The sequence below is a fragment of the Urocitellus parryii genome, chromosome 7, assembly GCF_045843805.1.
Source record: "Urocitellus parryii isolate mUroPar1 chromosome 7, mUroPar1.hap1, whole genome shotgun sequence".
NCBI lineage: Eukaryota > Metazoa > Chordata > Mammalia > Rodentia > Sciuridae > Urocitellus > Urocitellus parryii.
The window spans coordinates 7850431-7877109 of NC_135537.1; the positions used below are offsets into that span (position 1 = coordinate 7850431).

A 26679-nucleotide genomic window follows, 5' to 3' on the forward strand; every position below is an offset into this window, starting at 1 on the left:
ATCCCATCTGAGTTCCTGAGTGAGATACTCAGGCCCTTGACATTCTAGCCCCCAAACCCAGGCTCAGCTTTTGACTTCCTGCAGACCTCACCCTCAGGGTTCCAGAGGAAGATCCAGCTGCTCCATTTTCTTGACTTCTAGCTCTCACCTGTGTGTACCCCTCCTCCTCTCTGCCCTCTCTCCAGGTGGCTGGGCACACCCCGCTCTTTCTTTAGGAGCCTGCTGAGTGTCGATGTGGGGGTTGGGAAGTTCCTGGTGGACCTGGCTGTTCCTTCTGCAGTGGTAGGCTCCTTTCCAGTCCCACCTGTAGAAGACTGAGCATCCTGCGCGTTGCATCTGTACACTTCCTTCCTGTCCCCACCTGAGATGCTGGCTCCCACCTGGCAAGGGACACTGCATGTACCCGGTTCCATGCCTGGCCCTCATTCACATGCAGGGGCTGCCGGCCTGGTCCTCACCTTGTCCTCCGCTTCTTTCCAGGAAAGCAGTTCAAGTGCACAGTGTGTGACTACACGGCAGCCCAGAAGCCTCAGCTGCTGCGGCACATGGAGCAGCACGCCTCCTTCAAGGTAAGGGGACGTGGGGGAGGTGAGGTGGAGGTGCTGGCTGGAAATGACTGCTTTTGGGCATCACCTTTGCTTTTAAGGCCCCTTAGCTGTCACACACGGAGTCCAGGGAATGCCTGGGTTTCCTCCATGCTCTCTTTCTGGAAGTTGTGGCATTTCTCTCTTCCAAGACAAGGAACAGTGTGTAAAAGGATGCAAACAGAAGACACGGCCCATTTTTACCATGAAAACAAAAAACAGTGATTTAGAGGAGAGCGTGCAGCTTTAGGGATACATATTTGTGTCTTCAGATCTGAATTACTACTGTAAGTGTATCACCTGGTGAAACAGGTGTGATGAGACCCAGCTGTTGGGACGTTTGAGAGCAAGAGGCATAGCCCTCCATTGACCAGCATATGGCAGGGCTCTGGAGATGATTGCCTTCTGTATTCTTTTATTATCTCCAAATGACCACGTGTTCACTGCTCACGGTGCAATTACTGAGCATCAGAATTGTGGTCCAGTGATTCCTTCTCTAAAAATGTCTGCTCATCACTTAGGGCAACATCACCCTTAAAGTCACTTCTGCTGCTACTCCTTCTGGTGGTCTACACAGGGGGACATGGCCTCATCAGGATCTGCAAATGTGTTGCTCTAACATGATTTTTGAAATGGTGTCTACTGTGAAATCCCAGAGAATCTATGGTGTGGAAGGGACCGTGGGTCACCAAGCTCACAGTTTGCATTTATTGAGCATCTCTTATATGCTGCTACTATGCCAGGAGCTAAATGTCTGGCCACTCAGATCTTCCCCATGTAGGTACTGTCGCCCTGTTGGAGAAATGAAGAACCTGAACAACAGAAATCAACTAGTGACCCTTATTCTTTTCTGTCATACACATCTCCTCATATGAAGTGGCCACTGTCACATTGACTCACCCATGCTCACCACTTGTGAAGTGACAAGGACCCTTCCCAGCAGCAAACCCATGCCACGCTCAGAGCTACCTGCGAGACATGAATTCTCATGCTTTCTCCTTTTAGAGTTGAAGAAGTTAAGTGGCTCAGGGTGAAGGGATGATATGCTTTCAAAACCCAGCAGTGAAGGAGCTGGCATTGGCCTTCATCTCTCACTGTGGTCCTGTGCTCTTCTTCTTGCATCTTCTCAGTTATTTGTGCCCGGAAAGGGGGAGAGGACTAGAAACAGGAAGGCCATTGCAGCCTGTTGCTTATGTAGCTGCTTTTGACATCTATAATGAACACGGGTTCTTAGGAAGGACTCACGTGACATCTGGGGGAGTGTTGCAGTGTCTAAATTGGGGAAGGTCTTCAGTGTTATGCATAATTTGTATACAAGAAAATTAAGAGTTTTATTTCACATTTCACAGCTCCAAGGTGTGTTTCTTTGGGAGACCCCAGCTTTTCTGGATTAGTGAAGTTATTAGCTAGAAAGTAGAGAACCAAGACAGCCATTGCTACACAGATGGGGAATGTGGACCCAGCAGAATCAGTTACCGCCACAGCTGCTCAGCATTGGCAGGCTTGGCTTCCAGGCCATGGTTTTCAGTGTGGACATTTCTCTTTCCTGACCAGACCCAGCTGAAGCAGTGTTTCTGCCATGAAAACCTGACTGTTTTCTTCCCACGATTGTGGATCCTTTGGTTCACGTGCAGAGGAGGAGGATTTGGAGATGGTTTTAGTTAAGTTCAACTGCTGTCACACAGTTGGTGTCTAATATACTGGGCCTGGAGCTGCTATGGCTGAGCTAATTCTGGGAAGACTCAGGCCTGAGTGAGGAATACTGAAGCCGTCCTTGGTCCCTTCACCCTGTAAGTCAGGGAACTTTCCTGTGCTGGTTGGTTTAGGTGGTGTTTCCCAGTTAATCAGGTTTAACATGACAAAAGGAAATTGCTCCATGTGGAGCACCTCATTCCACACAGTGGCTATTTTTCTTTCCCTGTCTTCTCTCCTTCCCACCCCTATATTAGCTTCCTTTGGCTGCTATAATAAATTACCACCAGTTTAGTGGCTTAGGACAGTACACACTTACTAGTCCTGTAATTTAGAAGTCTCGCCAGCGTCTCACTAAGATGGAGTAAAGGTATTGGCAGGCTGTGTTTTCCTCTGGCTGCTCCAGGAGTAGAGCCATTCACTTGCTCCCTTGCTTCTACAGGCCACTTGCTTTCCTCAGCGTGTGGCCCCTTCCTCTTTCAAGCCGGCAGCACAGCATGTCTCGGCATGTCTTCTCCAATTCGTCTCCGCCACGGCGAAGACCCTGTAATGACACTGGGCCCACTCACATGCCCAGGCTAGTGTCCCCATCTTAAGACAGATGATTAAAAACCGTATTCCACCCACAGTGTTAATTCCTCTTTGCCATGCAAGGTTCCCTGTTCATAGGTTTCAGGGATCAAGACGTAGACGTCTTTGGAGGGGTACTATTCTGCCAATGATATTCCTCCACATTTTTTCCTTTCACATCTACTTTATCATAGAACATTTTCATCGAGGTCAGGAAATACATGGTATTGTGTTAGCTCTTGATGACTGTAATGAAATACCTGAAGAAATCACCTTAAATGAGGATAGATGTACTTTGGCTCAGTTTAGGAAGTTTTGGTATTTGGCTCTTGACCCCATTGCTCTGGGCTGGGGGTGAGATAGAACATGGCAAGATGGGTGTGATGGAGCAGAGCTGCTCATGTCATGGTGAAGCAGAGAGGGAGGGAGGGCGAGAGGAGGATCTGGGGACAAAATACAGTACCCAATGGCATGCCCAAGGACCCACTCCCTTCAATTAGGTCCCATCTCCCACAGTTTTCATCTCCTCCCAGTAGTCCTTTCAAAGTATGAAGCCATGAGAGGGTTAATTCAGTGATGAGGGCTGGAACCCTCATGATCCAGGGACTTCCCAAAAGCCTCACCTCTGAATATTGCTACACTGGGGACCAAGCCTTCAAACACACACGAGACTTTGAGATGCTTTCCAGATTCAAATCATAACAACATGCACACATATTCCATGACAGTATTAAACATTACTAACAAACCAAGTTTCTTTGGCCTCAGAATCCTTAGATACTGATATACTGTACTTGGTTTATAAGATGAAACCAATTAGCTTTTCTAGATATAGATATATAATTTGCAATGTATAGTTTGTGACATGTTTTATGTTTATTTTATTCTTTTAGGCGTACATGACAGTAGAGTGCATTTTGACATATGTAAATGGAGTATAACTTACTCTAATTAGGATTCCATTCTATATGTTCACTAAAGATGATTTTGAAAATGTTTGTTGATTTCTTTCCTTATAGACTTCTTAAATGCATGTTTTGGATGTGGCTGAGGTTATATAGTGCATGCAGATTCTTTCTGCTGGAGATCACAGCATCAGCTTGATATCCTGATAAAGCTCTGCTGGAGAAAGTGGCTGGCTGAGTGTCCAGCGGGTTTGCTAAGAATACTTTACCTCAGAGTCAGGTAGAGTAATCTCCCAAAGACAAGGCTGGACTATTAATTGTAATGTTCATTTTACCATCATCTCACAGGCATTTCTAAAAACATTTAGAAACTACTTTTAATGGCTGCTTAAGAGTAAGTCTCACAGTTAACCATGCTCCTCATTTCGATACTTTGGTTGTTTCTGGTTTTTCTGTTAGAAATAACCCTGCACTGGACATGTTCAGACTGAAAGCATTTCTGTGTGATCCTAAAATCTAAAGGGCTATGAAACACAGAATGAAGCCCCTTAAATCACTGGAATTTATAAACAGTAAAGGTGTTAACAGGAACTTCTTGCAGCTGCAATTAAAATGCGTTCCCTAGGGTGGAGCTAACACTTTCAGTCTTAGAGAAGGGCCAGAGAAGATATTGGGCAAGATGGACTGCTGCTGAGCCAGGGATCTTTAAAGAGAAATGGCTTTTTCCTTCTGTGTAGCTGTTCGACTCCTTGCTTTCTTGTTGATAAATGAGTCTGCAAGCTGTTCTGTAAGGTGGTGTGAGCGATAGAGGGGGATTGCTTGTGGAGTTCTCACCTTCTCTCTGCTAGGCTCTCATGGCCATGACTGTTGAGAGGAATGTTCTCAGTGACAGAGCTGGATGATGCAGTGACAGTCGCCTTGCACAAAAGTGAAAAGTGCCTGCTTTAAGTAAAGCTTTACCTTTTCAATTAAAGAGGATATGCTTCTTTTTGCTACCATGTATATGTCATTACAAACTAAATTTGAGGGTTCATTTAATCTCCTATTCACTTGTGAGGCTGGATTGTAATTATTGATTCTGAAAAAAATAGTTGTGCTATTTTCTTTCTGGTCATGAGAGACATTGAGGTTGGGGAGCAGGTACAAAGAGAGGCAGGTGGGAGGCAGGAAGGAGAGAAACAGACGCATGCAGGTCGGCTTGTATCACAGCCCACACAGAATGCTTCTTCACGGGGCCATTTTAGCTGGTTTGGGTCACTCTGCCTCCCTCATGGGGTTGCTTGGGAGCTTGATTGATTAGCTCATTCATTCCAGGAAATGGCTAGATTTCTTTTAGCATACTTGTTAGGTATCAGTCTGAGAATGGTATTTTAAGATAATACTTTTCAAAAGCCAAGAAGAAAGTATTGAACAGCTGGACTTATTCTTATTTTCCTGTGGTGTTGGCTTTATTTGTCTTGCTGATTTGAATAGTTGTCTTGTATAAGCAGAAGGTGGGAAAAGCATAGGTCACCAAGAAGGAAATAGCTCTTGGCTACATGATGAAACATCCAGCTTCACTGATAGTGCGGTTTTACTTTTCTTTTTACTAAATTTTATTTTTTACTTGGATTGGCTAACATTCAGAACTTTGAGAGCACCCTCTATTGATGAGACCTTTGAGGAATCGGCTCTTTTCATACCTAGCTGATAGCTCTGTAAGTGGCCATGCCCCTGTGGAGGTCGGTTTGGCAGAATCTCTCAGAATTGCAAATTCATATAGCCTGACTTAGCGTTGACACCTGTAAGAATTTATCTTCTACAGATACAAGTAGCAGATTTGAGAAATACATCTACATATGCATAACTGTGTAGTTATGCATATATAGATATGATAACTACGCAGGGCCAGTCAGTGGAAGCAACTGAAACGCCTAGGCTAGGGTAAGGGCTAAATAGAAACGGGGCGTCCATACACTAGCAGGCTCGCAGCCACTAAAAAAGAGTACCAAAGCACTGTGCTTATTTTATACAAAGACATTTATCATATATAATGAAGTACAAAAAAGGAAGGTTAAAAAGGGCAAAACTGTGTTGTATTACTCATGTTGCTTTAAAGGCTTTACAAGAATTTATAAATAAACAAACATTTGTGTCAATGTTCATCCCAGCACCCGGGAGTGGGGTGAGGGTGGGGCAGAGGAAAAAAACAGGTGAAGGTTGAAACTGGGTAGATGGAAGGACCTGTGTAAGACCTTCTAGCTGTGTATAATTTTTGAACTATGTGAATTGAATGTTTACCTATTCAATAACTTTAAGTTAAGAGCAGCAACATTTAAGTAAAAGTGATATCCTAGAAACTACCCAAAATCAAAGCAGAGTATAAATATGTTCTCATTCATCTCATCCTATGGAGATAGTGGTAAAATGCCTGTGAGAATTTTGGTGAGATTCTGTTTGGCATTTGAAAATCTCAGAGCAATGAGATCTTAGAAAAGCATAGGATTTAGAACCAGATAAGGTTCAGTTCCTGGCTGTGCCGCTTGCAGGCTGTGTTTATTTAACTTCTTTCTATATGTTTTATTATCTGAAAAGTGCTGATGGTGATTTCTATCTCCTGGAGTTGGAGGTATTAAAGGGAATATAATTTTTATGAGGAGATGATATAGTACATGGTACCTGGTGGGCAAGCAGAGAAAGTTGGCTCCTCTTTCCCTCCCCTGTCTCTTTAAAACTATTCCGATTTCCCAAAAGAAGTGAAGCAAGAAGTATAAACCAGCCTGATCATGTTCATATTCTTTTTGGTGAGATTAAATTGTGCTTAAAATACACTAAATATTTTCTAGATATTAAGTTCTTCTCTTTATTTGCTTTACATACTGATGCCGTTTTACTGTGTAGAGTTGTTGGGGTTGTTGGCTTTGGAGTCAGGCAGATTGGGGTCAAAATCTGGATGCTGCTACCTACAAACTCACTACTTGACCTTTTGGGTCCCTTTGCCTTTGAATAGCCGACTCCTTTGGAAAATGTGAATGATGATATGCGTGTTTCCAGGACTATTTTAGGAGGAGTTGCCCCGCGGAAGCTGCCCAGAAGGAGTGTCTCCATTCATTGTAGGCAGACTTGGCTTCCACCCTGCCAAGGCCACTCGCCTGGAGGAGGTCCTGGGGACGCCTCAACTTGCCCTCTCTGTATAGTGCTGGGGGCTTTCTTCTTACAGGCATCTGGCCCCTTTCCCACCACACTGGCTCTCCTCCAGCTCTAGTCAGCATTGGGATCACTACGGGCTTTTGGCAAATGTGTGCATGAGGGCTTCTGAACCTCTGAACCCAGGAGGGCCCAGCCAGCTTCCTCTACCCACGCACTTCCCATGTGGTCCAGATGTGGGGCTCCACGGGCCACAGTCTGATAGCCATTGCTCTGCATTTGGAACTCAGTGAAGAAAGGCCCTGTTTAGTCATTTACATTTAAAATGTGTTCTCATAAACAGCGTAGAAGGGCATCTTACTTGTGTGTGTGCCCACATGTGTAATCTTGTGTGTGTGTCTGGGTAACTAGTCTGATAATCACTACCTTCTACTCAGAGCTCTTAATCCATTTGTCTTTAATGGGATATAAACATATTTTACGTGTGAATTTAATAGTACCATCTTGCTATTTATTTTCTCTGTCCTGTCAGGTCTTTTCCCCCTCCTCTTTTCTGGCTTCTTTTGAGTGAATCGTATTTTTTCATATCCCATTTTATCTCCTCTATTGACGTTTTATTTTAGATGTTTATGGGTTACAGAAAAGTTTTGAAGGTCATAGGAGTGTTTTTCTATATCCCACACCCAGTTTCCCCTGTTGTTGCCATTTAATATAAACATGGTAGGTTCCACAGCTGATGAACCAATATTAATATGTCGTTACTAACTAAAGTCCATATTTTGTTAAGGTTTCTTTGGTTCTTACCTAATCTTTTTTTCTGCTTTTGGATCTCAGTAGGCTACCATATTACATTAGTTGTCATGTTATTTCAGGTCTTGTTTGCATTTGAAAGTTTCTCAAAGTTTCACTTTTGATGACCTTGGAAGTTTTGAGGAAACCTGGTCAAACGTTTTATTGAATGTCTTTTGGGGGGGGTATTTTTGACATTCAAACTGCGTGTGCGTGTGTGTGTGTGTGTGTGTGTGTGTACGCATGCATGCGCGCGTGCATGCTTTTGTGATAGCTGTGCAGATTACATTATCTTTATTTTAGCATAGTCTAGTTTCCTGTAGTATGCTACTTCATGGACAATATCACTCTAGTTCGTATTACTCTCCTCCTATGTTTTTTCTCTTGTCAAATATATTATGTTATAAACTCCTCAACACAGCGTTGTTTTTTGCCTTAATCAATAAATATTTTAGAGATGTGTCAAACATACCCATGAAAATATAATTTTTAAAAGCCTTAGAAAAAAATAAATAAAGCTTTAGAACTTAATTAAAAAAATTAATAAGTGCAGATGTGAATTTACCTGCACGTTTATCCTTTCTGGTGCTCTGCATTTTTTCCTTTTAGGCCTAGGCTTCCCTGTTACATGTTCCTTTGGCTTGGAGAACTTCCTCTAGCATTTCTTAAATGCTGGTGTGCACAGTTCACTTCCCTCAGTTTTTGTTTAAAACTGTCTTTACATTTTCCTATTTGAAAATGTCTTTACTTTTAAAAGAGAATTTTGATGATTGCAGATTTCTAGGGGAACATCACTCTGAAGATGTTTTCCATTACTTTTTATCCTTCAGTATTTCTAACCTTTATTTTTATACCCCTGTGTGTAAAGGGTCTTTTCTCTCTGGATGTTTTAAGATTTTCCTGCTTTTTTTTTTTTTTTTTTTTTTGGTTTTCATTATATTAATGTTAGTGAGTCCAAGTGTGGTTTCCTTTACTTGGGGTTTTCTGAGCTCTTGGATCTGTGGTTTGATATCTTTTATTGGGTGAACCATTCTCTGTCATTTTCTCTCTAAATCCTTCTCTATTTTAATTTGTTCTCTCTTTCCTTCTTGGCACAATAATATCCCATACATTTAACTGATCTTATCTCACATCATTCAGACAATCCTTCATTCTTGTCTTTGTGCTGCAGAGATTTCTGTTGACCTTTCTTCAAGGTTATTTACCTTTTCTTTTGATATGTTTGAGCTGCTATGAAAACTATCAGCTGAATTATTCATTTTCAGTGTTTGAAATTCCTAGTATTTTCCTTTTTTTAATAGCTTTTATTGTTTTGCTAAATGTATTCATCTGTTCATGCATGTTTTCCCTTTTCTCCCAGAGCCTTTATCACAGTTATTTTAATGTTTGGATCTAATAATTTCAACATCTGGGCCATCTGTGCATCAGTTCATAGAGACTCTTTTTCTTAATTTGAGGTTACATTTTCTCAATTCCTTCCATGTCTTGGAATGCTTAATTGAATGCCAAATATTATGTGTGAAAAAATAGTAGAGGCTGAGGTAAACATTTGGCATGGAAGAGTGAATGTTCTTCCTGTGGGGATTGTGCAGAAGAGTCGTGGTGCAGGCCTCCTGCCTGCTTTCCTTTGGGAGGCCTGCTTACAAGCTTGGCCCTTGGCTGGTGTTTGGGAACTTGTACTTCACAAGAGTTCCCAGTACTCTGATGGGTAAGATGAGCTTCCTCTGTGGTACAGGAGGGTGTTTCATGCCTTTTGAGAAGTCTGGAATTTTGGTGCATGTAAGGCAGAGAGTGCCCACGTGATCAGCCCCCAATAAAATCCTGGACAGTGAGCCTCTGGTTAGCTCCTCTGGTTGCACCTTCATATGTGTTGTCATCGCCCACTGCTGGGGAAATCAGTGTGTCCCATGGGACTGTTCTAGGAGAGGACTCTCAGCTTGCACCTGGTTCCCCGGGCTGTGCCCCAGGGATCTCCTCCCTTAATTGATCTAGCTTTGTCTTCTTTAGCTTTAACAAATTATGTATTGGATCCTGTGAGTTCTCTCAGTGAGTTGTTGAACCTTGAGGTAGTTTTGGGGTCCCTCAGCACAGGAGTATGCAAGTCTAATGTGCAGTTGGTTGGATCTGGGCTCTGTAGGTCTAGAGCTGGTCGTCCCCCCTCTGCCCCACATCTGCAGCTGTTCTGAATCCTTGGTCAGGTCCGTCCTTCTAGCAAGGCTGAGCATCTGATCACCAGTGAGACTCCAGCAATACCTCTGCTGCCTGGCTAGCTGCTGGCTTTCTCTCTACGGGGCTTTAAGAGATTTACAGCCAGCCTCCAGCTTTCATGTTGCCAGAGCTCCTGCTTCTCCAGCCCTGCTCTGGCTCCCATGCCTTGGGAATTCTCTCCTGTCTTCTGCCAGCCCAGCTGGAGAGGCTGCAGTGCACTGGGTGAGTCTGTGGACTTTGTAAGGGAGGGAGGCTTTCTCCCCCAGCCTGTGTCTGGTGACGGTCTATGCGTCACAGGGAAGAGGTGGATAGGCCACTGTGCCAGTCATGAAAAAAGCCATGGGTTTCATTTCTTCTAGGCATTTTATTCCCTTTCTGGATTTAGCTCACTTAAGTGCCTTTGTGTTCTCAGCAATCTGATGGATTTTAGAAAAAGTCTTGCGTGCTTTTAGTGTGGGAGTGATGGTCCTTTATGGTTCTCCACAGCCTAACTGGAGCAGAAACTTGCCCCCTCCCCATGATTCTGACACTGCCTACCATTGTGCCTGAGCCGTGTGGGTGCTGCAGTGTTCACCTTGCCCTCTCCTGCCTGCCCTGACATGTGGCTCCTCAGCTGCAAGTCAGGAGCCAGGAGAGCAACTGAGCAGCAGCTTGACCCCAGGTGTGAGACACCCAAGTGGACGCAAGTTCACCAGGGCAGCGTCCACATGGCATTACCCTTGTGCAAGGCAGGGAGGACTGGAGATGCAGGGCCCCTGTGGAGTATGAGCAGGGGAGAAACCTCAGCGTGCAGGTGGGAGGACGCCTCCTTCTTACAGTAGATAGCCTTTCTGACAGTGGATGCCGCACGGCACTTCAGCCAGGTGGCCTCAGGATCCAGCCCTGCCACTTTCTCCCTGTGTGGTCTTGGACAAGTGCCCTAGCCTTTGTAACTCACCTGTCATGTGGGGAATGGGGGCAGCACCCTTCTGAGTATATTGAAACTAGTAGGGAAGCAAGTGACGAGGACTCGGCACGTGGCTCTCGGACACTAGTTCCCAGCAGATGCCTCCTGGCTTCATTGGCTGCTTCCTCTTCTCCGCACACTTGTCCTGACTGCACTTCTCTCTCCCTCCATGCTGCCTTTGTCTCACATACTTGGTTGTGGCACCTCTGCTGCTCAGAGTTGAAGTCACCTGTTTCTATGGATGTGTTACCCTCCTTCATGATGTGACTGAGCAAAAAGGTCTGTCCTTTGACACAGAACCTTGTGCCAGGTGTGCCTTTCACATGGAGTTCCTAGTAACTGGACCTCAGCTGTGTGTTCCCCTCCTGTTTGTCCTGCTGCTGTGCCCTCTAAATCTGACTCTGCAAGAGGGTCGCCCTGCACATGCCCCCTTCTCTCCTGTCACTGCCCTCCCTGTTTCCTTAGTTCCACTCAGAGACATCACAAGGCCCTGACACTGGAGGGAGCTTGCACATTGGCTCTTTCCTCTTGTAAGGTTTCAAGGGCACCAAGACATTCTTGGAGAGCAACTGAAAAATGTGGTGTGAGAATGTATAAGTCTGCAAAAGAAGAAGACCCCAGTCTGAAATCAGAAGCTTTGAAACCTGCACCTTTAGGATGTGACTTAGTGCTGACCCTCCCTTCCTACCTGAGACTTGGCCAGTGGACGGAGAGCTGCAGTCCTTCTGAAGGACAGATCCATCCTCTCTCTTGCAGCCAGAAACCTCATAGGTGTAGGCAAGTTTGTGAAAACGCCAGGGCCATCATATGGACAACCACAGTTAAACTTATGTTTGATAGGTGTCTAAATTCAGTTGAATCCTCAAAAATTCATGCTGTGAAACCAAAGGACTCTATTGCCTTTTGCAATTTAAAATTTACATGACTGTGGTATTTTGATGAACTTTCCTGAGTATTCCATGTGGAGGATGTCCTACTACAGTCCAGTATTCAGGATTTTAGGGACAACGGAAGGACAAATATGTGCTTTTTTTTGTGAAAAGCATATGAAATATTTACTTTTTGGTTCAGCACATCCTTTTCAGGTCCAGGCACTTCTGTGTCAGGCTCTCTGCCAGGCTGGGAGCCTGCAGGGGCAGTCTGGGTCGGACAGACTCACAGGTCTCAGCAGAGCCACATGTGCATCTTGAGGAATAGCAAATACATTGAGTGCTGCAAGAGAGCTACGTACCAAGGACTCTGGGAGCTCAGGAGACCAGCAGATGAACTCTTCAGCTTCACCAGCTTTAAGTCATGATGTAACTGGGGTAATATAATATTATCCTATTGTGTGAAACCTATAGCTTTAAAAACCTGCAGAGAGCTCTGTGTTGACTGTCATCTACCTCTTGTTGCCTTCCTGATATAATGGAATGGATCACAAAGACCTTCCTAATGTGCTTGTGTGAAGCCAAAATGAGTTACACATACAAAAGTTGTGGGCATGTGAGCACACACAGTGCATGAGGGGGCTTAGATGCTAAATCACACAGAGGTGGTGTTTGGATGAGGTCAGTCAAGGTTGTGGCTGCATGAGCAATTTACTTGAGGTTTTCATTCTAAGGAGAGCAACTGAGTGACAGATGATCTCAAATAAGCAGAATGTTTGGAAGGCACACACTGGTAAGCAATTCAGATTCACAACCTGAAAGTCCCAGTTCTCAAAGTGCTGTGTCATCTGCTCTGCTTATGGCATTGTGATTTTATTTATATTACAATTTCTGTTACCCAGGAGATGGTTTTATCTTTCCATGCAAAAGTTCTACCACAAGGCAGAATGTTTCAGTGTCTAGTGTCAGAATAAGGAAGATGGACGGACCTTTTACAACAGCCACATGCCTGATAATACAGCAGGTGTTTTATGTGCATTTTTTTTATCCTGAAAGCCCCTACACAGTAGGCATTAATATCACATTTTATGAAGAAGCAAACTGAGGCCCAGAATCTAGTTAAGTAATATGCTCAAGAGTCACACAGTTGTCAAATGGTTGCACAGGGATTTTGACCTTGTGTCTTTATTGACAGTTTCTCTCTATCCATTAGTCTAGGGTTTCTCACTTTCAAGCAAAGCAGAGGGACATTTTTACCCCTTTTTCCTTTTTTCCCCCATTACCGTCTTGGTTATATAAGCCTGCAGTTATATGTGTAGCTGTCAAAACTCAAGCAAAATCTTTAAGCAGAATGCTGACTGAGTGTGAAGTTAGCAGCCAGAGTATTTTCCAAGTTCAGGGAAAATCACTGAACCCAGGGGCAAAGGCTAAGATGGAAAGTGTGGGGTTTTATTGGTGGTGTTTGTTTTGCTTTTCAGTTCTGAATTTTCAGGACAGTGAAGAATTGGAGATTGCACATGTTTCTCTTGTTTCCTTTGATTGTGGCATGTGTGTAGGAGGAAGAAGGATGGTGGGAGGTGGGGGCAGTTAGGAGGGGCCATTTTTAAAATTGCTTTCAACTGAAAAGTCTCTGCTAAAAACCTTGGTTTCATCTTCAGCTCCATGTGCTTTAGATTTTTAAAGCATCTTTGGAAAAGATGAAAATCAGATAGTTTCACGTTAAATTAAAATCTTGTCTATCTAAGAGTGTGCAGTATATTCTCTGGAAATATTACATTTTTGACAGCAGAGGTGATTACCAAAAAAATCAATAATCAGAGAATGCTAAAGAGTCTTCTAAGCTCTTGCATGAAAAGCAATTAGTGTGGATTGATTTACTGTTATTTATTGTGATGAGATAATTGCCTCAATGCAAGCCATCTTTGAACTTGTGGTGCCCCATGGTTTAAAACATTTATTCTTTTAAATTGTTTAATTTGTTTCTGGCCTTATTTTAATACCTGGCTTTTTCTGTCTGGATCTTTGCTCCAGTTTTGGTTTTGTTTCTGTTGTCATTTACCCTGAATGGAGCTCAGTTAGGGTTAGGGTTAGGGTTAGGGTTAGGGGTTAGGGGTTAGGGTTAGGGTTAGGGTTAGGATTAGGGCTCTCAAGTTTGAAAATCCTAAAGAGATGGGGGGAAAAAGAAAGGGAAAAAGTCATGAGACTTTTGTTCCCTGGCCGAGGGAACTTGACCTTGAGCCACTCAGATTTCAGGAGGGCTCAGGTTACAGACAAGTGTGGCATACAAAACTCTGCCTGAACTGTATGTGGCCATTGGACAAGGAGAAGGGGATGATCTTCTCATTCACATGGGGACCCTGTAAACATCATCCTTACTTTGGAACTCAGTTCAAACACCTTTAGAGGCTTACCATCAGGAACACCGGCTCCAGGAAACTGCTGCCCTCCTGGTGCTCTTTGTGGTGTGGTCTTTTCACATCTCTTTGCTTGTGTCTCTGTCTTCTTCTCTCTGCTGTGACTGTCAGTGCATCATGAGGCTCTCTGTGTTCCTGTCACATCAGGGTCAGCCATGTGCCCCTTGCCCCACCCCTCTTTGTGTTTGCAGGTCTGATTTCCTACTGAGCTCAGGCAGAGGAGGAGGTGAGGAAGGATTCCACTTGCAGATGCATTTGGGGAACTTCCCTTAAGAGTACCACTGTGCATCTTATCATTTGCCATCTTGGTCCTTGTTCTTGTGAATGTGTATATTTTTATTTTTTTTGGCTGGCTCACCTGCCAGTTCAGGGGAGCAGATGCAATCTTTGGAGACTGGCCTGGTGACCAGTGTCTTTTGCTATTTGAGCCTGCACATGGCTCTGCCAAAATGCCTCTAAGGAGGATGAGAGCAGACACTGAGGATGTCCACTGAATGTCTGTGAAATATTTCAGTCTCAGCCCACATTGTCATCTAGAACATTCTAAGAAGGTCACAGACTTGACTGAGCCATAATCTTAGAACCTGAAGGTTCTAAGATTCAGTGCAATGAAGTTTCTCTGAGTGGAAAAGAAGATTCTCTTAGGTACATTACCATTGAGTAGCAAGGTTAATCCCACAGTCAGTCAATTAGGGGTTTTGTTTTTGCATGTTGTGCTTTGCAAATCCTCCATTGGCCACAGTGGTCCACCCAGCAGAGGTTTAAGACACGACACCTGTCCCCAGGAAGCACCGTCACCTGGGAGAGACTAGACAGGCTCCCACTAGAACACTTGAACCACAGTTCTCCAGAGGGTGTTCCCTAGAACACAGATTCTGTGGGATGTTGGTAAGTGGGGTGCAGAAGGGACACAGTGAATATTGGCTCTAAGTTTATATGACCAGAGAACTTACCCTCATTTTTAACCCAAGTGCCTCCAGTGTTTAGGTCTGTGAAACAGGAAAATACTGGTTAGCAGGAAATCCCAAAACAGAGAAAATAGTAAAATGAACCTGGGTGGCTTCTGGTGGCACTCAGAGCATACGTCTTACAGAAGGCTACAAACCCCTGCCAGCTTGCCTGCCTGCCTATGGCTCACTCAGCCTCAGTCTCCACACGCCAAGTGTAGACTCTGTGTGGCCTGCACCGCACCCTCCTGACTCAGTTTGTGTCTGATCTCCTCTGTGTGCTCTGTTCCCAGATGGGACCACTTTCAGGTCTTCACCCTAGAACTTTATTTTTATATGCTTAAGGACATCCGCTTACTTGTTCATGGTGCAAGAATGGAAATTCTGTGTTTTAGTTTTTGTTCTTCTCTCAGCACCTAGGCAGCACTTAATAAATATTTATTGAGGGAATGAATGAGTAAACAAATAGATTACACAGAACATTAGTGCCACAGATTCATCTCATATCTTCTTCAAGGGTGCAGAGCCCAAGGACTCGGGGTTCAAAAGATTATCCATTATGTGGCTGTGCTGGGATCTCCACTCCATTCTCAGTTCACCATGTGGCCTTGAGCTCTCTTGCAGTAGTGAAGGGTGTGGTGGTCAAGCTGAGATGGAGCACGCATAAGTGCTGTAGATGTGAGATGCTCTGTTCTGAGGGAACCAGCAGGGTCCCAGGTTCACTGGATTCTTTACATTCATCAAATGCTGTGAGCCAGTCCGTCCCTGTTGCCAACAGATGATGGCGCATCCCATCAGGAGCTGCCTCTTGGCAAAGAGCAGGTTTAATATCTATAAGAATATTGTTTTCTTGTTTTGGGCACAGTAAGCCTTGTTTCATTATTGTATTATGTTCAAGGAATCTCAGTGGAAATTCCTGTAAAAGGGTGTGTATGTAATCCTTTTCTGGTGTGTTCTTTGGAAATCTATGGAAATGCAGTCATGATCGATCTTCAGTTTTACAGCAGTGTTAACCCTGTTTGACCTGCAGGTTTGGAGGTGGTGATAGACAGCAGGTTTTCATGGGCAGGCCAGACAGAGGTTGTAGAGAGCAAGTCCCCAAGGTGGGAGCAGCAGGGCAGAGGAAGAAATGGTCAGTACGTGGTTCTTCCAGAACCTTAGGTGCTGGAAAGACTACTGCGAAATGGTTGATGCTCTGATTTGAAGCCTGAAGTCATCTGCAGAGCTTCAAGTATGGTATAACAGGGAGAGTGGCAGGAACCACCCAGGAGTCCATCAGCAGGAGTGATGGTTGCTAAGCAATGTTTGTTTGCAGTGGCCTTGGCAATGGGGACACCAGTGGCCCAGAAAAGTGGCCTGAACTTTGAGGTCAGGCAGACCTTAGTCCAAACCCTAGTTTGGCTTCTGAGTGACTGCAGTGCCTTCAGCTCCACCTCCCAGGGTCTCATTTGCAAAATGTAAAATAGTAACTCTTCTTTTCCATGCAGAACTGAGGCGTGCAGGAGAGACCGTGACCACTCTTGTTATCCGCAGTGAACTCGGTTGCCCCTTGATCTGCTCTCTCTCAGCAGTGGCAGGAATAAACATGGGAATTCTTAAAACTCCTTTCAGGTGAAAAGGAGTATTGTGAGTTCTCTGCCTTGGTGTTTGCACTGAGTTTCCATGTCCAAGCTGCCAGTGGTTAATAATTTGATGGACCTCTTTGTGCAGGCTGCTCTCTTGACACTGTTACTCATTTATGCAATTGGTGATATCTCTACCCATCAATGAGAAATGACGCTGACCATAGATCTCTCCATGGCAAATGGTAGGGAACATATTGCAGAAACATCTGTTCTGATTGCCCTGTTCCAGAAATAAAATCCAGGTAAGACCTCCCCTTGAAGAAGTTGTCACTTCATCCTCTTCTTTCCAGACTCTGATTAGATGAAATTGCTTCCTCAGTCTCAGTAGTAACTAAATTAAGTCTGGGAGAGAGATGAACCCTGAATTCAAAGTTCTCAAGAATTTGGGATCCTTCCCCACCTCCTCTTAGCTCAGCTGCACCTCTCAGGTGACTTGGTGCTAGCTTGCATTTTACTGGATTGATGGCTACCTCAGACATTAATGAAAAACCTCTATCTTCCTGTCGAGTTTTCTCAGCTGCAGAAGCACTGCTGTAAATCTTATACGTGTCCTTTCACTGAAGCCTCAGGGAAATGCTTGCATAATCCAAGACCGTCGCTCCACCCGTGGAGCTTGATTTAGGTTCGGCAGTGCTAGAGTTATAGTTAATATTTTCTGCAGGCCTGTCACTCCTGCTGCAGTCTCCTTTTTAGACACTTTGGGTTATGGTGGATATGCTAGAGCACATTTATAGTACCAGTGCAAATTTTTATTGTACAGTGAAAAAAAATAAACCTAAAATCACTTTGCATGGCCAGCGGTGTCATCGTTAGTACCTGAAGGTGACTACCCTGGGGTTCTCTGTGTTGTTCCAGGTCTTTCACGTAAATTACCTGCACTCCTCCTAAAAGCCTTGTCAGGGAGTGGGTCTGTGTCCTGTTTCCCCACTTAGTCGTCTGCTTTCTTTTCCTGCTTTTTTTTTTTTAAACTTATCGTGAAATAGAAAGTATATCCAGAATAGTGCATATAGTAAATGCGTGGAAAGAAGAATAATTCTTAAATGAACAGTTGTGTAGCCACTGCCCAGAATGGGCCATGCCAATCATCATATGTCCTTCTGCAGGGCCTTTCTGAGCCCACCACTTCTCTGTCCCAGAAGGGAGCACTATCCTGACTTCACTGAGAACTGCTTTTTTATTTTCTTTAGAGTTTACAATCCTTGTGTGCATCTCTAAACAGAGTAATCTGGTGTGTGCTTTTGCACATCTTAATTGTCTGTATGGATTTATATATGCGTTGTATTTTTGTCATGTGTATTTGTTTTGAGTATGCTTCTTTACTCAGCCTGTGTTGTAAGACTGAACAGTGTCCTTGAACATGGCTCTGACTCTTTTCATTTCTTTGCAGTACAGCATTTTATTTTGTGTAATAGTCCTCTGCTGCATGAACCAGCGTGACATTCTTATCCATTCCGTTGCAGATGGATGATGGGGTTTTTGTCTTGGTGCTGCCGTGAGCTCTGCTGCTGTGGACATGTATGCTGCCAGCTTCTCTAGACCACGGCCATAGCCCCCTGCAGCAGCAGCACACAGGAGCCCTTTGGTCCCTGCCTTGGTGCCTGGCCTGGGGGGCATGCCAGCCTCTCTGTGTGGTGTCTTTGTCAGGATTGCTAGTGAGGTTGAACCCGTTCACATATTTCTTGACCTTGAAATTCCCTTCTTTCCTCCTTTTCTTTCTTGTTTCTTTGGGAGTAAAATGTCTGATTAATTATTTCCCCACTTTTCTATTGGGTGATTTTGTTGTTTTCTCATTTTTAAGAATATTTATTTTCTGTAGTTGTAGTTGGTCACAATACCTTTATTTAATTTATTTATATATTTTTATGTGGTGCTGAGGATCGAACCCAGGGCTTTGCACGCTCTCTATTGCTGAGCCATAACCCCAGCCCCTTCTCATTTATCTTTAGGAATTCTTTATATATTTGCACTGTGGGTTGAATTTTGGTTGTATGTTGGAAATATAATCTCTCATTCTGTGACTTTTGGTCTCTTTATAATGTCTTAAAGTTCTTAAATATAATGTCTTTTTTTAAAAAAAAACATCAGATTCAGATTCTTAGGGAGGTTTGTTATTGTTGTCAGGAGGGTTTGCTGAACTAACCTCACGTGAGTTTTTAACAGAAAGAGGCAGGTGATTTCTGTTTTCCATTTAACACATGGCTCTATCCACTGGGTGTCCACCTATGCTAGGCCCTGCTCTGGCTCCCGGGAGGCATAGGTGAGTGAGTTCTGAGTGGACTTCGCTCTCAAAAGGGCTGCAAGGCTGGGACGCTGAGCATGCAGGTAAAGTTGCTCAGCAGCAGGCTTGGTGCCAGGTTCCCTAGATGTGGGGGCCAGATGGGGAGTTGTGAGGGAGAATGGGATATGAGCCAAGACTTTTGAGGAGTGAAGGGGAGCATGTCTGGAGAGCTTGTCCACTCTAGGACTATCAGTTTTAGGGACTTAGGTGTAAAGAAAATGTTAAACTCATCGGCTCAGATCTGTGAAGCAGAATGGTGTTGTCTTCTTTCAGAATGTAAAAAGAGGCCTAGATAGGCAGACATTCTGACCCCAGGATGCATCCCTGGGGGGATCTAGGGCATAATGCTCTGCCTGGAATGAGCAGGTCAGCATGGGATTCTTGTTATTTCAGAAACATTTGCTGGTTTTTCACGAAGATAACCATATGTCTTTTTTATTTTGATGTCCTGTAGTGTTAGACTCATTCTTTTTCTTTTTTCTTTTTAGCACTGTGGTAGAACCCAAGGCCTCATTCTTGCTCTATCACTGAGCTCTACCCCTGGTCCTGTTATTTTTTGAGACAGGGTCTCATTAAGTTACTGAGGCTGACCTTAAACTTTGCAGTTCTCTTGCTTCAGTCTCCCAAGTAGCTGGGGTTATAGGTATGACTACTGTGCTTGGCTAATGTATTCTTTCTTGAGAATATTTAGAGAAAGAGACACAGAGCCTAACCCGAGGTCAGAAGTGGATTTCTGCATGCTATTCTTTGAGACACCTTCAGGGAACCGAAATCGCCACCTGAGCCCTAGAGCTTAGCCAAGTAGCGAAGGGTGAGGTAAGGAGTATTTGGAAAGGAACAGCTTAAAAACTTGAGTCAGAGCTGGCGGAGTGGAGTAGAGTGGAGTGGGCTTCCATGCAGTACCCAGCATGCACCTGGCTGAGTGCACAGGGAGGGTGATGAAGATTGCCTGGGCTCCTGCTGCCCACACCTGAATGCACAGCTTCTGCTGGGCACCTTGCAGGCCCAGGGTGGGCGGAGAGAGGTCTGCATCTTACATGCCCCTTGTCTCTATGGGCTGTGGACAGACTGTGGAGGCTCTGAGCAGGGGACTGGCCCAGGTGCTTGTGGAGAGAATGACAGGGAGGGGACTGGGGTGTGATGGGCAGTGGAAGACTTGACTTGTCCCCGGACACAGTCACACTGCTGGTGACATGTTCTAGGCGAAGTAAGAGTGAGGAAGGATCCAGTGTGGCTGGAACCAGGGAATAGGGTGACTGTGAAGAGGGATGTGATCAGAGAGGTGGCGGGAGCCAAGCAGGCAGGCCCTAGGCCTTGGCGAGGTGGGTGGGCTTTCTCCTTGAGCGCCCTCAGAGGTGGCTGGAGCCGGATGTGACATGGCCTGATTTACACTGTAAGAGACAATTCTCTGGAGGCTGCTGTAGAGGACCAGTGAGGTGGCTGGAGCCCAGGCTGAGCTCTTGTTGCCCCATCGTAGGGGGCATGCTCAGCGGGGCCAGGGCCCTGTGCCACAGAATCTCACCAAGGCCTCCCTGACTCAGTGGGAGCCGTGCCAGACTCTTCTCTCTTATGCCATGCTCTCAGGTGGAAGTCCAGCTCAGGGCCTGGGTCTAATTTTTTAAGACATGTTTAACTTACTATTTAGATGATTCTAGTTACTTAAGTGCTTCTGTTGTAGAAAGCCTGGAAAGCATGGCAGTTATGAAGAACAAAAAAATAGGCATAGCCCTAGTTGTGCCTGCTGCTCGCCTTTTGGTGTGTTTTCTATTTTCCCCCTTCCCACCCCCACAGTGCCTAGGGAAACCCGGGCAGCTCCTGGTCATCACTGCGCAGACCTCGTCCCGTCCCGAGGCATGTTCAGAGTCACTCCCTTTCCATCAGTCCTGAACCCCCACCTGCAGGCACCGTCCAAGGTGCTGAAGGACCCAGAGATCAGAGCAGGCTAGAAACAATCAAGAGAAACAGCCTCCCTGAGCTCGACGCTCATGAGGAGGACAAATCAGAATTACCGCCAGCTGTGTGTTGTGTCAGAAGGTGATAAACACCAGGGAAGTACGTCAGTCGAAAGAGGCAGGGAGTGTCGTGGGGTGGCCCCCTGGACAGGTGGAGCTGGGCCACCATGGGCTCTGACCTGTGGAGCAGGAGTCCCGCAGAGGAGTGCGTGCCTCCGGGAGCCTGGGTGTAGGGAGGTCGCCCTGGTGGTTTTCTACAAGAGAATTCAGTGGGGAAAGATGTTGGGAAGCCATGAGTCCTCAGAGTATACCATCCCAGATGAGGAGGAGAGGAGTGGGGGAGCAGGAGGGAAAGAAGAGACTGCTACACACTGCTCTCTCGCCCCGTGCAATAATTGTGTGCCATCAGTATTTTCTGACCCCTGATCTCAGAGGAGGAAACACACACCAGGGTTTTTGGGGAAATGCCTGATGTTATGTGGCTTATAGGTGGTGGCATCTAGGCAGCCTTGGCCTCCTCATACACAGGGAGGCTTTGTGGCCACGGGCAGGCAGGCCTGCTGCTGTCCTGGTCCCCGCTCTCCCATCCCATGGTGCTCACTCAGCCTCAGCATTTGGAGACTGGTTGCTTCAGCTTTGACTGAGGGCCTTTTGGAGTTTCTAGAGAGAAGTTTTGGGGTCACGTATCAGCCCCTCCTGCCATCCTTCCTCCCTGCCTTCAAGAGAGTGTTCTGAAGCCGATTCCTTTTCCTCTCCTGCCATTTGTCAGTGGTCCCACCGTTACTCAGCAGCCTCCCTGGCCGGCTCTGAGTCGGTCTGGCTGTGCGCAGCTGAGGAAAGCCACTGAGTCCTGCCTGTGCCTGCCCAGGCTCGCCCTCCCAGCCCCACTAGGAAGCAGCCTCACCTTTTACCCAGACTCATCCTTGTGCTTTGGCGCATAGCTGCTTGTCAGTGTCACAGCCTCAAACATGACCTGGTCACCAGCCTCTCGTCTCCCTTAAAACTTTCCTGAGTCCCTTCCTTGATGAGCAGAAAGTGGGAACAGCCTCCTTTTCATGTGGTTAGGTGTCTTCTAATCTCACTGGGTTAGAAGTGAGAACCCAGTTTTGCTGGTGAAATAGGATTTCCAGTCCTCTTCTGCTTCTTTTCTTTCTGTTTGAAGAACTAGAACAATACGTTCTCAAATTGTGAAGAAGTGCATTTACCTTCCTTTTAAAATCATGCTAATTGATGATCATCACTTTAATCATACATAGTTCTCTGCTTTTTGACGTAAGTCCAGGAACCTACAGAGCGTCAACCTCACAAATTCAGTTGTACTTTTTCTTTCAACCCCCGCCGTGGTCTTTTTGTGCTGCATTTTGAATACAGGCCCGTGACCCAAAGCCCACTTCTGCCCTGTCTTCTCTCTGTGACTCTGCTTTTCTTTTCATGTGCTACTGAACCCTGATGACCCCTCACCACCAGGACCAGTGGACACTGGTGAGGCTTTTTCTGATTGGGTTTCCTTATGCACTTGACTATGTTGTCTCTGCCTCCCCGAAGCCAGCACTGTGTAGACCTCGTGACTCTTAGACCTCTCTGTTTCTATCTGCCTTTGTCCTCTCATGTCCCCCTTCCTTTCCCTCTTCATTGGTCCTCTCCTGTATTCCAGGATGCTGTCCCAGGGCTGTCTCATCTCACTCTGAGCATTCTCCTACTGTGGTGCCTTCTTCTGGAAGGCGTCTGCCAGTTGCCTGTGCTCAGAGCTGCATCTGTGGCCTGGAGCTTTCCTCTGAGTTTTGGACTCATGTCTCCATCTACTCTCTGGCCCCAGCCTCATGGACATCCAGAGCTCTAGGAACCCCTGCCTCCCTGATCTGCAGAATTTCTAGACTGTGGCATTTTCCCCTCTCTGTCATCCAAGTGTGAAGTGAGGGAGTCCTCCTTCTTCCACACATCATGCCAAACATTAGGTCTGGCTGATTGTCCTTCCTCATCTGCCTTAAATGCCCTCTTCCTTGGTATATCTTGTCTCAACCCCTGAAAAACTGCACAGTTTGTTTCTTTCAAGTCTTTCTTTCCTGTGGTTTCCAGACTGACATTGCTGAATGGAAAGTTGGCCATGTCGTTCTCCTGCCAGGGCCTGACATCACTTCCCACCCCAGCACCCAGTGTCCAAGGACCTGGCTGGTAGCTGCCTTTCTCCCTCTACTTCCCATCCCTGCCTTAAAGCAGCTCTGGTGCTGCCCACAGCTCTCCCAACACACAGTGCTCCTCATTTCTTAGAGTTGATGGTTAGAGCTGCGCTGCCTTATATCTGGGAGATCCAGGATACCAATCCAGGCCCCTCCCAGGGGGGTTTGGGGAACGATGTACTCAGGAAATCATGGCCAATGGGAAATCAAAGAACTCCTTTATTGTTGGCTGTACTTGGGGCCCCAAAACCTATACAGACCAATGGTCTGGCTAGGGGACTATGGAACTTGTGCCTCAGTTTCCTTATCTGTAAAATGAGAATAATAATTTTATATACAATGTAAGGTTATTGAGATATTCATTAATGGATCCATGAAAAACACCCTGTGCTATCTGAGTTCTCAGCAAATATTGCATAGTAATCATAAGGATTGTTAGGTCTTGTTACTCTGGCCATAACTCCAGCATAGCACTGAGTTTCTAGTCACAACAATGGGCCCCCTGTCTTGTTTGATTCACTGTCTTTGGACCACAAGAAGAACTTGGATGTTTTATTCCAGATGAACTAGGCTGGTGCAGCCTGTTTATATCTTCCTCCTAATTCTTGCCTGGATTCTGGCCTGAAAGCTCTGAATAAATAACTTCCCTTTTGAGACCTAGTGTCATTTGCTATTCATGAGTATCTGACTTAGAAACCCAGTCTCATGATTTAGTTTGCCTAGATAGCATTTAATCTTTGGTGTTGACATTAAAGTCCAAAAACTTGTATATATTCAGAGAGTCACAAATCCGCCTCACTCACCGCAGGGCCTCCAGGTCAGAGAGCCATGCCTGTCCTGCTATAGGGGCCGCCAGATAGATGCTTCGGAGATGGCGTCTCAGGGCTCACAGCATCAGTATGCACTCAGGCTTTCTGCCCCTGCTGTCTGCCTCTTCCCCAGCAGCAGCCCAGTGGAGCTCCATGCCTGCCACTCGGGACAGAACTTGCTCTGCTGGAGAGGCCCAGCTGCCTCTCAGGTAGCACAGTAAGTGAGGAGAGAGGACCCACAGTAGCAGGCAGCAGTGGTCGACTTCCCGGGAGGATTGTGAGGGGTGCGAGGGAGCAGAAGCAGCCCCAGGGAAGGGATAGCATGGCGTCTTGCTAACCCCTGTGCTGTGCGTGGCAAAAGGCTATGAGGCTGCTGAGACCTGGTGTCAAAGCAAAGCTGAGCAGACACAGACCCCAGGATGCTAGAGAGGGTCCTCTAGGAGGGAGGATTGGCCTCACTGAGGGTCCCTACCAACATGAAGGTAGACACCAGCTGCTCAGAGAGTGGTTCCTCAGATCCCGGTCTACCTAGTCTCCTCATTCATGATTCTGCCAGGGAGCTGAATAAGGGGTTGAGACTCTCCTGAGTTTGCTTTGCTACAGGAAAGGGGAAATTGGCTGTGGGTCTGAAGTTAGGTTCACGGGACCTGCTCTTGTTCTTATTCTGTTCTTATTCTGATGCCCCCTCTCTTCCTGCTCCTGTTGCTCCCTGACTGCCTGGGTTGGCAGTGTACCATTTTCAGGTTTTTTTCTTTTTGATTTCTGTGTAAATGCTAACATTCCAAAAATAATAACTTCATAATACTTGCTTATTTAGAGATGAAAGCACTTGAAAATGGTTGAGCTTTTATTTTAACTTTGCACTAATCATATATTGGAATTTTAGACCTTTTGTTCTCTACTCAGTTGATAGATGAGAAAGCCTGAGTAATTTTGCCTTTGTGCCAGGTCCTTATATTTAACAAACTCTTGTGAGCCAAACCAACAGCATTCTCTTACATGAAGTACTGAAAGAAAGCAGAACTGCACAAAACAACCCCCGTCCTGAGTTTGGCCTTGATGTCACGCATTCCCTGGGGACATCTCAAACCAAGAAGGGCCACTGGATTAACCACTTTGTGTATTTCTCTTGGAGAAGGACCCTTGTTCGGGGTGACTTGTTAACTTTATAGTCACACCTTCTCTGTCCTTTGGTGAAAGGACAGAGGGGAAGGGTAGAGTCTGGAGAGGTTCCCAGAAGACTGGAAGTTTCAAAATGGCTGAGTGCAGAAGGAAGGAAAGACTCAGGCCACTGTCAGGCTTCTGTCTTTATATGATTAGCTGGTTTTGTAGAGGGAGTCCTCAAACTGTTTATTTGAGGGGCCTACAAAACATCCCTCTAGAGAGGCCTGGAAAGCAGTTGAACACTCCTGTCTGCAGTTCTAGAGAGACACTGGCTGCTCGAGTTCAGGAACGTCACCCTGGACATGCAGGTTCAACATTCAGCAACACAGAAACCATGCTGGGACCCAGGGCAGAGCAACGAGAGCGGCCCAAGGACAGCACCTTGGAGAGGGCCAGCCTTCGCCATCAGGCCTGGGAAGCAAATCTTGTCAGTAAACCCAGAACACGCAGAGGGCAGCTGGGGAACCTGGCCACTGCGGTGCCCTGTGTTGCACTGGGAGGGGCAGCCAGCTGTGGTGATGAGGGGCCGTGACGTCTGACAGGAACTTCAGGAGCTGCTTGCCCAGGAGAACCTGGGGCCTGGGTGGAAGCTGCTCTTCAGGAGGCAGAGGGTGGGTGGGGTGGAAAGAGGGTGGAGACTTCGGAAGGCTCTCCTTTCATGTTCCTCACCCCACCTTTCTCCTTGGCCTGTCTCTCAATGGGAAGACTCAGCACATTTGTGGACTTGAGAGGAAGAAACCATTGAGAGAGGCTGCTGAGAGCCCCAGGGGAGAAAGGGTATCCCCTGCTCCATGTACTCCCCATTCGGGGTAGGAGTGGCAAAAATGTCCATGAGTCAGATGGTCAGGGATTTAACGTAGTCTTAAAAGACTCAGTGGTATGTTAGCTCCCAGATGCTCAAGAGTTCTGATAAAATAGCAAAAAAAAAAAAAAAAAAAAAAAAAAAGTTGACGTGGCATCTTAGATGTCCGCTTACAGTAACATTGAGTCCTCACCACAGCTGCACAAGGAGCTGTCACCACCCACATTTCCCTGATGAGAAGACCAGTGCTCAGAAAGGCTCTATGACTTGTCCAAGGTTCCATGTGCTCAATGGTCTGGTTGAACCCCCTAGTGTTGGGGCCATAGTTGGCTGCCCTGTACTCTTTCAATCCTGCTGGGCAGGGTGGCTGCCATTCCTGGTGCCTGCAATGCAAAAATGAGGATTCCTATAGCAGTTATCAGAACAGCACAGCACATGGCTCAGGAGGACACTTTGGTACCCTCTTGACCACGGGTAGAGCACGGGATGCCATAGTGATCAGATGCTGATCCACCACTGAGTTCATGGCCACATCCTTGGGCTCCCAAGAGGCCTGAGTGTTCTAGAGTCACACTGGCTACTCGAGTTCACCTCCTCTCTTCATGATTCCCTAAAAACAGTGAGCAGGAGGGCAGACAAGGCTGTGGATTCATGTGCATCCTTATCCTGAAAGTACCTCATCTCACCCAGGTTGGGGTTGGAAGTAGGTTTTACCAGATGGAATTACCCAGTGAGTACTACTGCATACACAGATTCTTGCAGGTAAATACCACGGACAGAGGAAGTCGTTTAGCTGAAGAAGCACAGATATCAGGAAATTAA

At 45.9% G+C, this 26679-nt stretch overlaps 1 protein-coding gene across 4 annotated transcripts in view; it reads left to right on the forward strand.

The window, feature by feature from the left end:
- The window catches only part of Zfat (zinc finger and AT-hook domain containing), a 206253-nt gene that overhangs the window by 133190 nt on the left and 46384 nt on the right, over window positions 1–26679 (forward strand). For all 4 annotated transcript variants that reach the window (XM_026407368.2, XM_077800861.1, XM_026407367.2 and 1 more), the window contains one exon: window positions 481–569. In XM_026407368.2, coding sequence (XP_026263153.2) covers window positions 481–569 — 89 coding nt within the window. The remainder of the gene's footprint in view (window positions 1–480; window positions 570–26679) is intronic.